Source organism: Chiloscyllium punctatum, chromosome 9, assembly GCF_047496795.1.
Source record: "Chiloscyllium punctatum isolate Juve2018m chromosome 9, sChiPun1.3, whole genome shotgun sequence".
NCBI classification, from domain to species: Eukaryota; Metazoa; Chordata; class Chondrichthyes; order Orectolobiformes; family Hemiscylliidae; genus Chiloscyllium; species Chiloscyllium punctatum.
Window position 1 is genome coordinate 42,015,062 of NC_092747.1, and position 18,488 is coordinate 42,033,549.

Consider the following 18,488-nt stretch of genomic DNA (forward strand, 5'->3'; position numbering starts at 1 on the left):
CAAGACACCTTTGAGGAATACTGAGCAAGTGTATTGCCTTCTGTCCTGATGAAAATAAACTATTATGTTTGTAATGTTTTAAAACAAAAGAATGGTTAAATAAACAAAAATTACAATGTTCCTTTATATTACCTGGCTAGGTCTGCATAATGACATATCATGACTTCTTAGAGTGAATGCAATTCTCCAACAAAGCCATATATTATGAAACTACCTTGCAACATATCAACAGCTTAGATTCAGGGAACATAGAAAATCAACAAAAAACCCAACATGGCAAATGGAAAAATGTATCAATAGACAATAGGTGCAGGAGTAGGCCATTCGAGCCAGCACCACCATTCATTATGATCATGGCTGATTATCCTCAATCAGTATCCTGTTCATACCTTATCCCCATAACCCTTGATTCTGCTATCCTTAAGAGCTCTATCCAACTCTTTCTTGAAAGTATCCAGAGACTTGCCTTCTGGGGCAGAGCATTCCACACACCCACCACTCTCTGGGTGAAGAACTTTCTCCTTAAAATCTGTTCTAAATGGCCTGCCCCTTATTTTTAAACTGTGTCCTCTGGTTTGGGACTCACCCATCAGCAGAAGCATGCTTCCTGCCTCTAGAGTGTCCAATCCTGTAATAATCTTATACATCTCAATCAGATCCCCTCTCAGCCTTCTAAACTCAAGGGTATACAAGCCCAGTCGCTCCAATCTTTCAACGTAAGATAGTCCTGCCATTCCGGGAATTGACCTTGTGAACCTATGCTGCACTCCCTCAATAGCCAGAATGTCTTTCCTCAAGTTTGGAGACCAGAACTGCACACAGTACTCGAGGTGTGGTCTCACCAGGGCCCTGTACAGCTTGTTGAGGAAGGGCTTCACTCATCAAGCAAGTTCAGCCCAGGATTCTGTCAAGCTAAACTTGCAGGTTGAATCAGTAGTTAGGAAGGCAAATGTAATGATGGCATTTAGTTTGAGAGGACTTGAATATAAAAGCAGGGATATACTTATGAGGCAGTTTTGGACCCCGTATCTCAGGAAGGATGTATTGGCCTTGGAGTGTATTCAGAGAAGGTTCATGAGAATGATTCCAGGAACGAAAAGCTTAACATATGAGGAACATTTGAGGACTGTGAATTTATACTCAATGAAGTTTAGAAGGATGAGAGGGGATCTAATTGAAACATACAGAATACTAAATAGCCTGGGTGGAGTAGATGTGAAAATATTTTCATTGGTAGGAAAGACTTAGGACCCAAGGGCATAGCCTTAGAATAAATGGAAGACCTTTTAGGCTGGAGATAAGGAGGAGAATGTGGTGAATGTATGGAATTCATTGCCACAGAAGGCCGTGGAGGCCAGGTCATTGAAAACTGAGATACATAGTATCAAAGGGGATCAAGGGTTATGGGGAGAAAGCAGGAGAATGGGGTTGAGAACTGGTGGGCTGAATGGCCTAATTTCTACTCCTTTGTCTTATGGTCTAATGCAGGACTGTTGTGGTAGAGTAGAAGGGTTTATGTTTTGTCTCTAACTCTGCTCGAAACCAGTGCTTGATGTGTCTTTCTAATTCTCCTTAATTTTATCACCACCCCTCTGTAAAGCATTGGTATGTTTTTGGGGTGCAGCTGGACTGTATTTCTTATTTCTTTCTAAACTTAAAAGGTATTGGATGAAATTTCAAACTGAGTAAAGGAATAAACTATATTGGATTAGCCAATTATTGTACAACCTGCTGAATCTTCTTTTCCATCAAAGTTGATATTGCAAATCTTTCTCTGTTGTAAGTGTTCCCTCAATGGCAGAAGTGCTGGTGCTGCATCCTTTGGGACATACCTTCAGCGTGGTGGGGCACTCCATTGTATATATCTCTAAAATTGACTTCTCTTTTCCCATTTCCAACACCAATTAGGCATCTTTTCCAGCATTTCCATGGCTTTTCCTACATGGTCATTCATACACAGCACTTTTTTGTTTATTTGGTTTCAGCAATGCCCTATGTATGCAGAGGTACTCTAGTAAAGAGTTCAGGACGTGTTTCATCAGAGTATATGAATTGGATGTGGCCATTCTTCCAAAAAATGTAGCAAGTGTCATAATTAAGAAAATACTATAAGTGATAAGCAGTTTATGATAGAAGCAAGGTGCTGCAAATACTCAGCAGATCATATAGAAAGTAGCTTGTTGGTCTGTATTAGAGCAGGAGGAGAAAAGGTCAGCCATTCAGCCAGTGAATCTGCCATGTATTCAATGAGGTCATGGCTAATCTGATAATCCTCAACTCCACTTACCTTCCTTTCCCCCATAACCCTTGAATATACTTAACAACACAGTCTCCACAAAGCAAAGGATTCCACAGATTCAGTACCCTCTAACAGAAAGAAAATCATGTCTTATTCTGTGATTATGCCCTCCAAACCTGGATTCTCCCAGGATGGGAATAATCTGTTCACACTACCCTGTCAAATGCCCTACGAACTCAGTACCCTATGCTTCAATAATATCTCCCCTCATTCCAATAACCACAGGCCCAACCTCTTCAATCCTTCCTCATAAGACAGTCACTCCATACCCAGGATGAGCCTAGTTAGCCTTTTCTGAACTGCTTCCAATGCCAATTTGAATTTGAATTGAGTTTATTGTTACATGTACCAAGGCACAGTGAAAAGCTTTGGCTTTCCTTAGATGAGGAAACCAAAACTATTCATGTTATTCGAAGTAGGTATTAGCAGTAAATAAACATTTCTCACTCAGTACGTTAGGAAGGCTCTCGTCTCGGGTACTCCATTCATATTGTATGCTAGAGAACCTTTCTTCAGGTTATAAAGATAGACCGGTGATAATAGAAGATACAGAAACATGTCAGTTTTTTTAAAACAGAAGTTATAGGAACAGTTTTCTCCAGATCCAAAACAGTAGTAGTTTGGATGTTTACAACACGTACCTACACAACTTTTATATCTCCTAGTGCACCTTGCGCCGCAGTTCCTGACTACTGTTTGGAGGCCTGTACATAACTCCAACTATGGTTTTTTTAACCTTTGCAGTTCCTCAATTCTACCCGCACAGATTCTATACTATCTGACCCTACTTTGTTTCTTACTATTGATTTAACTTCATTTCTTACGAACAAGACTAGGCCATCCCCTCTACCCACCTGCCTATCTTTTCGATAGGATGTATATCCTTGAATATTCAGCTCCCAACCCTGATCCCCTTGCAGCCACGTCTCCGTGATGCCCACCACATCATACCTGCCAATTTTGACCTACACCTCAAGCTCATTTACTTTATTCTTTATACTGCGTGTATTCAGATATAACACTATGAGTCCTGTATTAACCATCTCTCTTGTCATTGTCATTCGTTTATCCAGTATGCTTGAAGTTTGATTGCTAACCCTTTCCATACACTCTGTCATATTTGTATCTGTGCTGTAAATTTTAATAACTTCTCCTGAGTTCTGCACTCTTAGCACCTCCTTTAATTTGGGTTTACTAATTTCCCCGTAACTGAAACCACATATCCCCGCCCCGCCGCCATTTAGTTTAAAGCCCTGTCTACAGCCTAGTTATGCAATTCACGAGGACTCTAGTCCCAGCATGGTTCAGGTGAAGGCTGTCCCATCAGACCAGGTCCCATCTTCCCCAGTACTAGTGCCAATGTCCCATGAATTCAAACCTATTTCTCCCACACCAATCTTTGAGCCATATGTTTACCTGCTTAATCTTATTGATGCTGTTCCAATTAGCTCATGGCTCACATAGTAATCCAGAGATTATTACCTTCTTGGTTCTGCTTTATAATTTAGCTCCTAGCTGTTCATACTTCCTTGGCAGAATCTCTGCCCTAGTTTTACCTATGTCATTGGTATCTTTACCCTCCCACTCCAAGTTCCTCTGCAGCCCAGATGAGATATCCTAAACACCAAGCAGACAATGCAACCTTTGGGGACAATGCACCCTTTGTGACTCTCGATCCTGGTCACAGAGAACAGGGTCTATGCCTCTAACTGTACTGTCCCCAATTACAACGACATTTCTCTTTTGTTCATGCACTTGAATGGCTCCCTGCACCACAGTGCAGCGGCCAGTCGCCTTATCCTCCCTGCAGTCACCATTCCTGAACACACACTGAGCAAAACTCTTGAACCTGTTGGACAAAGATAGGGACTGAGGCTCCTGCAACTCTACCTGCTTCACTCACAGCCACACAGTTTGTCCTGACCACTGGCTGAATTCTAGCTAGTTAGTCTAAGGGATGTAACTGTTTCCTCCTCCCCACCCCCTCCAGTAAACATAGCAACCAATTGGTGTAACATAAATAGAAAATGGGATAATTGACATAAATACTATATTGAGGTGGTGTTGATTGTACGAAACTAAATTCTAACCATGAAATTGATGGGCTCCATAGTCCTGCCAATCTTTCATGCCAACTTGAACAGGTAAGTTGTATTTACATTCTCAACTACCAAATGGTTATAATTGTGAGCATCCATGTTTTCTGGAGGGGGATGTCAATTTCAATTTTTTGCTCTCTGAAGGTCTAATGTTGCATCAAGCATAGGAGTACTGTGACAGGGATGTAATTTTTCTGTATTTCTCTGTTTCTGGTTTCCTGGTTATTAGTTCATTCCTCTGAACATGATGATGACCCATGCTAGATGTGGTTCCACAGGAGCTGAACACCATTTAATGTAACAAGCAGCAGTATTTCTTTTGAAGTTAGTAACCTTTCTTAAAAAGAAGGAAATGCATATGTTTTGCAAAATGCTGAGTCCAAATTGTAAGGATTTTACTGAAATTAAGTGACCGTTTTTTTTCAGAAACATTCTGATTAGAATAGAATAGAATCCCTACAGTGTGGAAATAGGCCATTTGGCCCAACAAGTCTACACCGACCCTCCGAAGAGTATCCCACCAGACCCATTCCTCTATGTTTCCCCTAACCAGTGCACCTAACCTATGCCTCCCTGAACTCTACGGACAATTTAGCTTGGCCAATTCACCTAACCTGCACGTCTTTGGACCGTAGGAGGAAACTGGAGTATCTGGAGGAAACCCATACAGACACGGGGAGAATGTGCAAACTCCAGACAGGTAGTTGCCCGAGGTTGGAATCAAACCTGGGTCCCTGGCACTGTGAGGCAGCAGTGCTAACCACTGAGCCACCATGTTGCCCTGTTTTCTAAGCACCTCTCTCACAGTTGATGGACAGTTATCAATTCAGTCTGGAATAAACTGTTGATTTTATGTCTCTGTTGCAGCTTTGGTTTGCATTTGTCAATGGATTTTCAGGACAAATTCTCTTTGAGCGATGGTGTATTGGTCTCTACAATGTAGTAAGTACACTTGAACACTATATTATGTTGCAGAACAAATCAACGAACATGTATATGCTCTTCCTTGTCTCACACAGCTTCAATAAACAGGCCAACAGCCCTTGTACACCAAAACATAATTATGGGCTGGATGTTATAGGGCGCTGTGATCCATGCCCCCTTGTCTAAAAAGTCAGTGGAGAACATGTCTCTGGAAATAATGGCTGATTAGTAATCAATTGGCCACTAATAGGCAGAAAGCAGATTGGATACTGGAAGTCCTAATTGGGAGAGCTGTTGGCCGGTCAATTGGCTGATAGCTCTGTGGTCCCAGCAACACCTCAGGCACAGCAGTGGTCACTGTTGTGAATCAAAGCCAATGGTGATCATTGTTGTAATTGGACACCAGGCAGGTGTTCACTGGCATCAGGCTGGCAGACCCCATTGAGGCGGGGAGGGAACCAAGTTTGTGAGGCCAGGGAGGAGGGTAAAGAGAAAATGTGATTTCACTGAGAGAAAAGGATGAATGTGTTCAATTTCAGCAAAATAGTGATGGGAATGAGATAAGACTAATAATTAGCCACATCAGGGCCTCAATAAGGGATGGTAGGTCACCCAATGTTTCTACCATCCTTTGTGGAAGTTCAGATAAATAGGAGGGAGAGCACAAGGGTAGATGATAACAAGGCCACCAGCTTTCAAAGCTGCTTGTCGGGTGTGTAAAATCCAATCCATTATGTATAAATGAGTGTAAGAGGGCTTAAAATAAGAAAATCTTATTATACTTTTGGTTATAATTTAACACAACCTTCCTGATCTTTGGGCATCCGGTGGGGAGGAGTGGGCAGGTCAGTAGATCTTCCTCATGGATCTGCTACTGGGCCTGGTCAAGTTGCCTATTAACAGCTTCAAGCAGCAGGCTATGGAGGAGTTTACAACTGCTGACTGTCTGCCCCTCTATCTTCATGCCGTGAGGGAGCATGCCATGTCTACAAATACTCTTGATGCCTTTAGAGAGAAGTGGGAACAATAATGGGTAGAGTGCCTTATCTCCCCCCTCCAACTCCATTTTGATTTAGCCATCTTTCTTCTCCCTACTTCTCCTTATAATTCCAGCTGTGGCCTAATCAGCAATTTATACAGTTCCAATCTAACCTCCTTGCTGTTATGTTCTATCCCTCCACTAATAAAGGCAGCGTCCTGTCTTGCCTATCTTTTTAACCACCTTATCTATTTGCTCTACTACCTTTAGGGATCTGTGTATATGCACACAAGGTCCCTCTGATCTTCAGTACCTTCCAGGCTTCTAACATTCACCTGCAGTTTACAGCTATCCTCCTCACTATTTGCCAATCTGCCAATCTTTGTGACTTCCTCAAACTTCTTGATCATACCCTTACATTTATATTTACACCATAAACAGCAAGTGCCACAGCCCCTTCCATCCTCAGACACCTTACCTGTAGCCAGAACAGATTTAAAAATTATTGCCAGCATCCCTGATACCTCCTTCCTGAATGACCTGGGATGCATTTTATTTGGGCCTGCCGCTTTATCCTTTATGATCCCTAATGCAATCTCTTTTGCTGTTCTCCTGCTCTTTAGAAAATTTTAGAAATACCTTTGCATTTTCATTTGTTCTGATTGCCAATGCTTTCTCATGCACTCACTTTGCTTGCTTAATTTCTTTGTAAAGTTCTCCCTGCACTTTGTATCCTCTTCTAGGGACTTTGCCATATTGAGCCCTTGATATCTGCCGTAAGCTTCCCTATTTTGTCTCTTCATCCTAACCTCTCTGTCCCTTGACGGCCGGGGTTCTGTGGTCTTATGAGAACTTATTTACCCTGTATTCATGCTATTTTCTCCTTGAACACTTCCTATTGCTGCAACACTAGTTCATCTGCACATAACTGCTTTCAATCTTTGGGGCAAATTGTAACCTATCTTCGTAAAATCAGCCTTTCCCTGGTTAGGATTTCATTCCCGGCCTATCCTTCTCCTTTCCCATAAGTATCCTAAATCTAACTGAGTTATGGTCATTGCCTCCAAATTGATATACCTTTCACCTGACTAGGCTTATTTCCAAATTTTAGGTAATGAATGCCCTCCTCCCTTGTTGAGCTTTCTACATACTGGCTAATAAGGTTCCTTGGATGCAATTTAAGAACTTTGCTTCCTCCCTATCTTGCATCCTAAAATTATCCAAGTTTCGTGTTTGTTTAGTTATGATTCTGTACAACTACTGCTTCATTATTCTTACACTTATTTGAAATTCGATTCAATATTTGATTCTCTAGCATTCCCTGGCTGTTTGGCGGCCTACAATCAATGCCCAACAGCATGTTTCCCCCTCCAGCTTCTAGTGCCCTTCTGTGTTGAAGATCTCGACCCCTGGGAGGGGCCTCTCGGTTCCATGATCGGTCAAAAGAATCAGTAGGAGTACGGTCTGCTTCAGCAAGGTTTACTAGTTTATTACGATGCCGGGCACAGGTTTGTCCAGCAACATAGAAGTTAACAGCTTCTGTGTTCCTTGGAGAAAACTGCACAATTTCACTTAGAACAAAGGCAATTTTTTATATGTTTCTCAAGAAATAGTACAGCCTTAATTACAGAATAAATCCAATAAAATGTAATAAATGACATAATGGACAGCAGGTTAACCCAATGATATTTTCTGGAAAACAAAGTTGTTTACTGCACATTTATCTCTTTCTACCTACATTTCAAGGTTAACTAAAATAGTTAGTAATGTCCTATCTAGCTTAGTTAATTCCATGGTGTGAGGGATCCATTGTTCTGCTTTATCTTTAATTCAGCTAGCTCAGCAATGCAGGAATGCAGCCTTTAGCAGGGTGAGAAGCCATTTTGTTATGTTGCTTTGTATTAACAAGCTATTTTGTGGTTAATAAAAGCATGCATAAAAATGATTACTCCTGACAATGGTCTAATTCCAGATTTTAGATCCTCATCATCACATCTGAACACTCTCTAACCTGGAATGTTCAACTCCCAAACCTCCCCATTAATCAGCCAACTTTTCATCAAAGCTATGATGTTATGCTGTCATGTACCTATCTGTGCTCTAAGTTTCTGTGTTATTCCTTTGACTCTTTGCATTAAGATATATTCAATTTAGCCTTGTTAAACTCAGTTCTTTCTTATCTAGCCATGTCTCCTGTGCCTTCCAGACTTGCTCACTTGTGTTTTAACCTCTTGTTCCATTGCAACCTCTCTCTTCTCCACAATCCCATGCCCTGCCAACTTACATAAAATGTACTGTGTAAATACAGGATATTTTTCACTTTGGCATTTATGAAATATGTATAGTGTATCGACTGAATACTTCATTCTTAATTTTCTTATCTTGCAGAATTGACCATTTCTTATCTATTAAAATGTATAAAGCCTACATAAATGTATCTTTTTTATTTACCAAGTCTTTTCAAATTTCTCTGTAGATTTTCACAGCCTTACCTCCCTTCTCATTGGGTATTTTTGAAAGGACATGTAGTCAAGAGAACATGCTACGATTTCCACAGCTGTATAAGATTACTCAAAATGCAGATTGTTTTAATACAAAGGTAAATATTACAGATCCCCAGCCCTGTGTAAAATGCACAAGGGGTCACCTTCAGAATGTTGCTAAGAATGTATCTGTGCTACAAATTTTACTTTGGAATTAGGTATTCTCTCAGGTGTGCAACATTTTGCTATGAGAATTCGGTTCCCTCTGCTTGAGTGTGCCACCACATGTATTTCTTTGATCTATAAAAGGCTGATTATTGGTTTCTGAATGAGAAAAAGTCAAATTTCAATCAACAAACTGAATTTTTATATATTAGGAATCAAACTAAAGCTTGCAGAAGTACAAAATATTTATTTTGAAAAGCTCCCATAATTTAAAAAATAACAAAGCCTAAATGCTGTTTAATTTAACTTTTCTGGCAAGCATTCTCATTGAATTGAGTCAAAAATGTATTTACAGAGATTAATTCTTTTAATCAGGTAGAGATTCTGAATTGCATCTTGACATAGACAATGAGTTACTTTACTACTTAGCTAATCATAAAGTTTGAGGTTAGACCTCTAAACCTCTCCTAATATTGATCCTTTAATAATAACTTGCATTTTAATAGTACTTAACAGAGACCTCAGGAAAAAGTGATTGCTGAATCATAGGATCATAGCTTGGATCTTTCAGGGAGCAGCATTTATCATCAGCTTGCAGCTCTGCTCAAAAATTCTGCTGCCCAACGTTGCTCTGCATTTCCAGAGTTTGGACAATCTGAAAAGAAATGCATCTTGGCATCCCAAGAAAAACTCCATTACAATAAGTGTATAGGTGGAAGATGGGTCACACTCCTCCTTTACTGCACTATCTACCATATAAGGTATTGCACTCCATTTGAATGTGAGTGAGTGTATGGGTGAGTAGGATGGCAGTTGGGGAACAGCATTCCCTCTGTTTTTCTTTTGCAGCTTAGAGGGAACATTTGTGAGGGGTTTGGCATGTGGACAATTCTTGCTTGCATTGATATTTTCAAAGTGCCCCGTGAAAACGTGCTTCGAGACAAATTCTAGCATTTTCTCTATCACAGATGTTAAGCTGACTGGCTTGTAGTTTCCTGCTTCCTGTCTCCCTCATCTTGAATAAAGAGGTCACATTCACTGTTTTTCAATTTAATGGAATGTTTCCAGAATCTATGGAATTTAGATAAATGCGTTCACTATTTCAGCAGCCATTTATTTTACGACATTAAGATAAAGTCCATTACGACCTGTTGTCAATTTTTTGTTCAAATTATTTTCACGATGCCTTTTCCTTGGTAGTTGTAATTGTTTTACATTGTTTCCTACAATTCACCTATCAAGACATAATTATTTCTGGGATCTTATTTGTGTCTATTGTCATGAGGATGAGTAACTGGACTTAAAACGTTAACGCTGCTTTCTCTCTACAGCTATTTGTCAGATCTGATGAGTTTCTTCAGCAATTTCTGTTTTTGATGCAAAGTACCTGTTCAATTTATCCAATGTTTCCATATTTGTCAATTTTCATCCCCCTTTCTTTTTCATTTTAAAATACCTATGAACCTAAACACTTATATACCTAAAAGCAAAATATTTATAATTATGAAAGCTTGTGTTTTAATAGTTTTGTAAAATACAATGAAAACAATGAAATATTTTAAACACTTCTCACGGCATTAGAAAGAAGGAATTTAGGCTCAAAAAATTGTAAAATAGCATATATATGGATGGGGAGTCAGAAAAAGAGGGAGTAATTTAGATCCCCAGTTGAGCACAGCACTGCACTAGAAATTATTTAAGCTTGAATTCAAAGCAACGTAATTATTGGGTGCTTTCATCTTATATATTTGGACAATATTTGGGGTGGCTGAAAAGATGTATATTTTTGCATGTGTATTTATTCAAGTAATATATTGTGGAACCAGTTGAGGTTTAAAAAAAAAGGCTATTTTAGGTTGAGTATTCTGTAATGCTGTACAGTTAATTAGTAATGTCATGGTTGACGATCTGCTGGGAAACAGTGATCATAATACCATTGAATTCCATGTTAAGATTAAAAATAACATAATCCAATCACAGACAAAAGTCTTAAACTTAAAGCTAATTACTTAGGTATGAGGAAAGATTGAAAATAACAAATGCTGGAGGTCATGGCGGGTCAGGCAGCAACCATGGAGACAGAGCAAGCTAACGTTTCGGGTCTAGATGACTCTGTAGACTAGAAACATTAGCTTGCTCTCTTTCCATGGGTGTTGCCTGACCCACTGTGATCTCCAGCATTTGTTTTCAGTACAAATTCCAGCATCTACAGTAATTTGCACCTAAGGTATGAAGAGTGAGCTGGTGAAGCTTGATTGGCAAAAGGACTGAAAGGTCTGGTGATTATTATACAGTGATAAACATTTAAAGAAATAATTCAACATTTTCAAGCAAAAGTACATCACATTTAAAAAAGTACAGTAAGATGTGTGCATGGCTCACTAAGCAGTATTAGATGAAAAGAAGGGGCTTAGAATGTTGCAAAGAGTGGGAGGGAGGGTTAGAATATTTTGAGAAAGTAACAAATGGCCACCAAAAGAAATTACCCATAAGGTATAATAACGGAAAATGAACAGAAACTAGCTTGTAAAATGGAAACAGGTTGTAAGAGCTTTGATGACTGTATAAAAGAGAAGAGAGTAGCTAAAGCCAATGTTCATCCCTATGAAGCGGTGACAGGGCAAATTATGATGGGCAATGAGGAAATGACAGAGTTCCTGAGCAAGTAATTTGTGATGATCTTCACAGTAGAAGTCACAATTGCATAGCAGAAAGGAATAGTGAAGAAATTAAGGTAGTTAATATCAGCAGAGAGAACTTAAGTGAGAGAGGAACTTAAGGGACTAAACTCTGAAAGTTCTCTGAGATGTGATGGACTACATACCAGGGTTCTAAAAGAGATGGTCGCAGAGATAATGGATGCACTGGCTACAATTTTCATAAATTCCTTAAATTTGAGAAGAGACCCACTAGTTGGGAGGTTGGCAAATGTAACATTGATTTCCAGGAAAAAAGAAGAGCGAAAACTAAGAACTACAGGTCTGTTACCAGACATTAATCATTAGGAAAATGCTGCAATCTATTATTAAAGAAATCTTAAGAATTCACTTGGAAAGGCAATTATATTTCAAGCAAGTCAACATAGTTATGCAAAAGGAAAATTGTTTTTCACAAACGTATTAGAGTTTTTTGAGAATGTAATTGGCAGAGTGGATAATGGTGAACTAATGGAGTCAATATATCTGGATTTCCAAAAACCATTGATAAAGTAGCATACAGAAAGTTAATAGGGCAAGTTTAGAGTTCATATATTAGCATAATGTATGAGTATTGAAAGCATGGGTGACAGAATGTAAAGAAAAGGCATAACTAGAGCACTTACAAGTTGGCAAGCTGTGACTAGCAGAATAGAACTTGTAAAGATCAGAAGAGGCCTCAAAATATTTACAATTCATTTCAGTGATTTAATAATGTATCAAAATGCATTGATAATACAAACTTGGAAAAAATATAAAGTACGCAGGAAAGCCACCAAGAGATGCAGACAGGTTAATTGAGAGGACAACATGATGGCAGAGAGAATATAATATAGCTAAGTGTAAGGTTATTTATTTTGGTTGCAAGATTAGAAAGACAGAATGCTTTCTAAGAAATCTATAATTTATAAATGAGATTTAGAGAGATTTGGTGTGCTCACACAAGGAACACAGAATTAGCATGTATGTACATTGGACAATTCAGAAGTAAATGTCATATCACCTTTCTAGGAAGTGGATTGGAATTCAAGAATAAAGAAGTTTTGCTACAATTGCTTAGCATTTTGGTGAGACTGCATTTGGAATGCTGTATGGTTTAGGTCTCAAAGCAGTGCAGCAAAGTTTCACTCGGTTGGTCCCTGGCATGTGATAATTGTCCTATGATAAGCTGCTGAGTAAATGGGCTGTTTGTTCTCTGGCAGTGATGAGAATGATAGGGGACGTTATTGAAACAACAAGATTCTGAAGAAACTATAGAGTCATAGAGAGGTACAGCATGGAAACAGACTCTTCGGTCCAACCTGTCCATGCTGACCAGGCATCCCAACCCAATCTAGTCCCACCTGCCAGCACCCGGCCCATATCCCTCCAAACCCTTCCTATCATATACCTATCCAAATGCCTCTTAAATGTTGTAATTGTACCAGCCTCCACCACATCCTCTGGCAGCTCATTCTATACACGTACCACCCTCTGCGTGGAAAAAGTTGCCCTTTAGGTCTCTTTTATATCTTTCCCCTCTCACCCTAAACCTATGCCCTCTAGTTCTGGACTGCCTGACCTCAGGGAAAAGATTTTGTCTATTTATCCTATCCATGCCCGTCATAATTTTGTCAATGCTGAGAGATTGTTTCCTCTGTTGAAGGAGTCTAAAACATTGGCATGGTCTCAGGATAAGGACTGAACATTTAGGACTGAGGTGAGGAGAAATAACTTCAATCAAAGATTTATGATTCTTTGGAATTTTCTGTCCCAGGGTTTTGTTGATGCACAATTGTTGAATATTCTTAAGGCTGGGACATACAGATGTTTGGTGTCTCAAGGAATCGAGGGATCTGGCGAACAGGCAGAAATGCTGAAACCTGAGATCAGCCATGATCATATTAAATGGCAGAGCAAGCTCATTGGGCCATATGGTCTAATCCTGCTGCTATTTCTTATATTCCATATTCTTATATACAAAGGCGGCACGGCGGCACAGTGGTTAGCACTGCTGCCTCACAGCGCCAGAGATCCGGGTTCAATTCCCTCCACTCTGTGTGGAGTTTGCACGTTCTCCCCGTGTCTGCGTGGGTTTCCTCCGGGTGCTCCGGTTTCCTCCCACAATCCAAAGATGTGCAGGTCAGGTGAATTGGCCATGCTAAATTGCCCGTAGTGTTAGGTAAGGGGTAGATGTAGGGGTATGGGTGGGTTGCGCTTCGGCGGGTGCGGTGTGGACTTGTTGGGCCGAAGGGCCTGTTTCCACACTGTAAAGTAATCTAAAAGTAATCTAATCTAATAATTTGTAAAACCATGTGAAAGGACCAAAAATATGACATTTGCTGCATCTTCTTATTCCAAGCCTTTTCCATTACTGCAAAGGCAATCAATTAAACACTCCATTGTATCAATTTCAAAATATGGTGCACAATGTTTATTGTAGTTATATTTCAGGATGCCTGTACACATGGACTGCAGTGGTTCAAGAAGATAGTCCACCACCACCACCACCACCTCAGGGGCAATTAGGAATGAGTTAAATGCTGGCCCAACCAGTATCATGCACGTCCTGTGAAAAAAAAGTTGAACTAGAACCTTTATTTTTCATTTTTTTTTAATCTATCACTTTACTCTTATTCAATAGAACCTTCTATCAACAGATATTTTTAAGTCCTTTTTTTAAGAATTAATTGGCATATTGTTAATTATCTCTGGTGATTCTGTATGTGCTATTCCCAAGGTTGTGTCTAGTAGTGGAGCATTTGAGGGTGGGGCAGCAATAGAGAGAGGAGACATAGATTTGAGGTCAGGGGGTGTGTGGATGGAGAATTATTCTAATCCCTCCTGACCTGAATAGGATGTGCTGATCTTATATTTCTATACTGTCAGACTACCACCAAGCTCAGTTTGAATGATCTGCTTTGAGTGGAACCTGATCAGCTTGCTAATAGTTCCTCGGTATTACAAAACTGATCAAGTTAATCCATCACAAAGGTTAGAGCCTGTTTTCAAAGAAAATCAGCGTTATAGTACGCTCATTGTCCAATTGTTCACTAATGTGATGAATCAGTTTTTGAAATATCTTTCGGCTCGTTGCATAGTTGCAACTATTAATGTATTTCAGTAGCATGTAATTAAGGTTCAAGTACCGAACTGGATCAACTTAGCTTCAGTACATGGTCCTGATGTCTTATTTATGCGCTCTTTCACCACATTAGAAATCCTCTAATCTGTATTCATTTCAACTCATCAATTGATTTTTTTTTCCACTGCAGTGTTTAAATTAAGGCAAAATCCCATATCTTAGGCAGGACTGTGTAGTTGCAGAAATCCACAAACACAGTTAGTTCAGCTGTTTTGTTCATCTGGTTTGAATGATACAGGTAGGAGGACAGACTTGCCGAAATATTGTCACAATATGTCTTTGTAAATGTTAAATATGGATCCAAATTGAGTAGGATTCTGACATGAATATGTACATTACCTATAAAAATTCTTATTTCATTAAGTCTTTAACTCTTTCATTAACTCTTCTAACTAGTCCAAGAATATATCAATAAAATTCTTTTTGATTTCAACATTTTATTTACATGGAAATCTCTATCCACTGAAATTTAACGCATTAACATTTACTTTAGTCAATGACAGTTATTGTTTATTTTACTGAAACAGTATTGTTGCATCTTTAGCTTATACTTGGAATTTGGATAGTCTGTAGTGCTATACAAATAGTTTTCCACTAACTTATTGATATGGACACACATAAGTAACATACTAGCCAGTCGTATGATGGCATTCTATATTGCAGGGGCAGGAACCATTAAATGAATCAAAGATTCCAGACAGCTGAGGACCAAGGGGAATGAAAGTCACATTTGGTATTTTTCTTAGGCCTATGTAGCAGACCATATGAAACTTGAAAAATGAACAATGCTTAATGCAGTCTCCATGAGGAATGCCAACAAATTTTTTAATTACACATAAACTGAATGGCCAGAGCATTTCACAAAACTGGAATCTCTGAACTTGCTACCTTCAAACACAAAATGAAAAGATGGAGAATTGACAATATAATAATTTGAATTTATAAAAAAAACTTTTTGGAGCCTAATTCAGGCTGCCTTTTATATCTATGAATTTTTGGTTTGTAATTTTTAGTATTTTTTAAAATGGGATGTAGAAGATTATGCTATTATGAATATAAATATTATGAATATAAATATTTCTGTGACAGTTTAAGAAAATAAGAATTGGGATTCATTTTTATTTAGTTTTCCAGTCCTAACAATAAAACAGAGGAAATTGATTCTTGAAGTTTGTAACAATGCTAATAAAGACACATGAAAGAGTGTTAATTTTCATGCTAAATGTTGGTGTTGAAAAGCTTTGTGACATGGTTGATCAATAATTCAAATAAAGGGTTTGCAGCTTTTTATTTCTTGTGTCCTATTGAGATTTATTGTGGAAGCCATGGTTCTCTACATGTGGTGAACTTAACATAATTCTTCTGTATGCCAGTGGGAGACTTTAAGTAAGCTGCTGTGCTTGTCACTATACAGTAGTCTTTAAATGTAATTCTAGTAGCTTTCTCATCCCAAGTTTGGTACTTTGTCTGTTTCAGACTTGAGTTTTTATAATTGAGTTTTAGTTTCTATCCCTCATCCTAATGTTGAGAGTGTTCCTGTTTTCTTTCGGAAAGTATTTTTTAAACCTTCTGATTGAAGGCTGTTAACCTTAAATGAAGCATGCTTTACTTTCTCTAATCCTGCCTTGTTTGTGTTCCTTTGATATCCCTCCCCCCTTACCTAGGCCTCATGACGTCCAGAGCTTCTTTGCTGTCTTCCTTAAATTTTCTTCTTTTCACAAGGACACCCCTAAAGATTATTTTGTATTTCGTATTTTGTATTTTGTAGGTCGCGTCTAAGCCAACTAGCCCATTCCACTTTATCATTTCAGGTTCTGGTGGTTTAATGACCCGAAAGTATCACTGTATTGCTTTTCCATTTTTATCATGAGAGCAAAAATCTCAGAAAAATGTTTAAGCCAATATTTTCAGATGATACAAAATAATATATTTTGAAGTGTCCTGTGATAAAGGAATTTGTTTTTGTCCCTGTCAATACTTATGGTTTTGGTGCATAATAACTATGGAGAAATCAGGGCGACTTAATAAAAAAGAAATTGACTTCTTTCAAACATGCAGTGGAATTAAGTCAAAACAGTACTGAGTGGTTATTGTCATTTTCAAAACCAATATCTAGCATGAATCAGAGCCATAAGGAGAAATAGCACAAAAAAAGTGATGTTTTCTCCAGTAATTAAAATTATGACTGCACCTTGACTTGAAAAAGATGCTCATTAAAACAGAAGATAAAAAGATACTCAAAAACCTTCATAAAAGTTCAGAAAACATGCATAGTACTTTTAAATGTATTTAAACTCCGAATCAGCATTTAATTTTAAAATGCCTAGAGCAGTTACAATGAAACTACACTTGAAAAAGTCTGATTAAACTTAAGTTAGCAGTATCTTTGTTATAATGTAAATTTTGGCTATTCTTCAAACAACACTAATAAAGAACAACTGAATTATGGATAAGAGATGTTATGTTCATTATCTAGAATTACATAATCCCCCCGGTAACTAAGCTGTTGGAATGTACACATTGTAGCTCAGTAATGACCAATAATATACAGTATTGCTTCTGGCTAACTTCCTAGAAATGTGTCGGGTTAAGCATACTGAAATGCCTTACCAATTGCTGGAATTGTACGTAACAGAATGACTGTAGGAAAATATAAAGGATTGTACGAATGTTCCGAAGCCAGCATCCCTCAGTAATTGCAGCTCATGATGAAAGTTGTTTCAACAGCAACTATGGTGTGTTAATCTTCACTCAAGGAGTCTGAGTTGGTGTGGCAGCATGCACTTTTACATACATATCACAGTCTGAAGCTATGGATAATGATAGAGGCTCTGACTTTCTGTCCAGAAATTGCTGAGTCGGAGTCATTTTATATTGTGAATGCATTACCATTAAGATCTTGAATTATCAGTGTAGATCGCAAAAGCATAGAATCATACAGCACAGAGGAGGCCCTTCAGCCAATCAAGCCTGTACCACCAAATGGTAAATCTACACTAATCCCACTTTCCAGCACTAGGCCTATAGCCTCGAATATTATGAAATTTCAAATGTTCATCCACGTACTTTCTTAAGATTGTGGGATTACCCACCTCCCAGGCAGTCTATTTCAGACCCCCACCACCCTCAATGAAAAAGCTTTTCCTCAAATCATAGAGTCATAGAGATGCACAGCACAGAAACAGACCCTTCAGTCCAACTCGTACATGATATCCCAACCCAATCTAGTCCCACCTGTCAGCAACCGGCCCATATCCCTCCAAACCCTTCCTATTCACATACCCATCCAGATGCATCTTAAATGTTGCAATTGTACTAGCCTCCACCGCTTCCTCTAGGAGCTCATTCCATACACATACCACCCTCTGCACAAAAAGGTCCCTTAGGTCTTTTTTATATCTTTCCCCTCTCACCCTAAACCTATGCCTTCTAGTTCTGGACTCCCCCACCACAGGGAAGAAACTTTGTCAAATTATTCTATCCTTGCCCCTCATGAAAACAGCCCCAGCCTATTCAACCTCTCCCTATAGCTCAAAACCTCCAACCTGGCAACGTTCTTGTAAATTCCTTCTAAACTTCCTGCCTTTCACCTTAAATCTTTCATTTAAGGGGAATAGCTACTTTCTGTCCATCCTATCAATGCCTCTGTAATACACCATATATTAATCTTATACACCTATTGTGTCCCCCCTCAACCTTCTCTGTTCCCAGAAAGCCAC

The 18,488-nt window shown here is 38.9% G+C and overlaps 1 protein-coding gene across 5 annotated transcripts in view; it reads left to right on the top strand.

Moving 5' to 3' along the window:
• Positions 1-18,488, top strand: part of atp8a2 (ATPase phospholipid transporting 8A2) — a 561,594-nt gene that overhangs the window by 448,333 nt on the left and 94,773 nt on the right. For all 5 annotated transcript variants that reach the window (XM_072577324.1, XM_072577326.1, XM_072577325.1 and 2 more), the window contains 2 exons: positions 5,266-5,340; positions 8,778-8,900. In XM_072577324.1, coding sequence (XP_072433425.1) covers positions 5,266-5,340; positions 8,778-8,900 — 198 coding nt within the window. The remainder of the gene's footprint in view (positions 1-5,265; positions 5,341-8,777; positions 8,901-18,488) is intronic.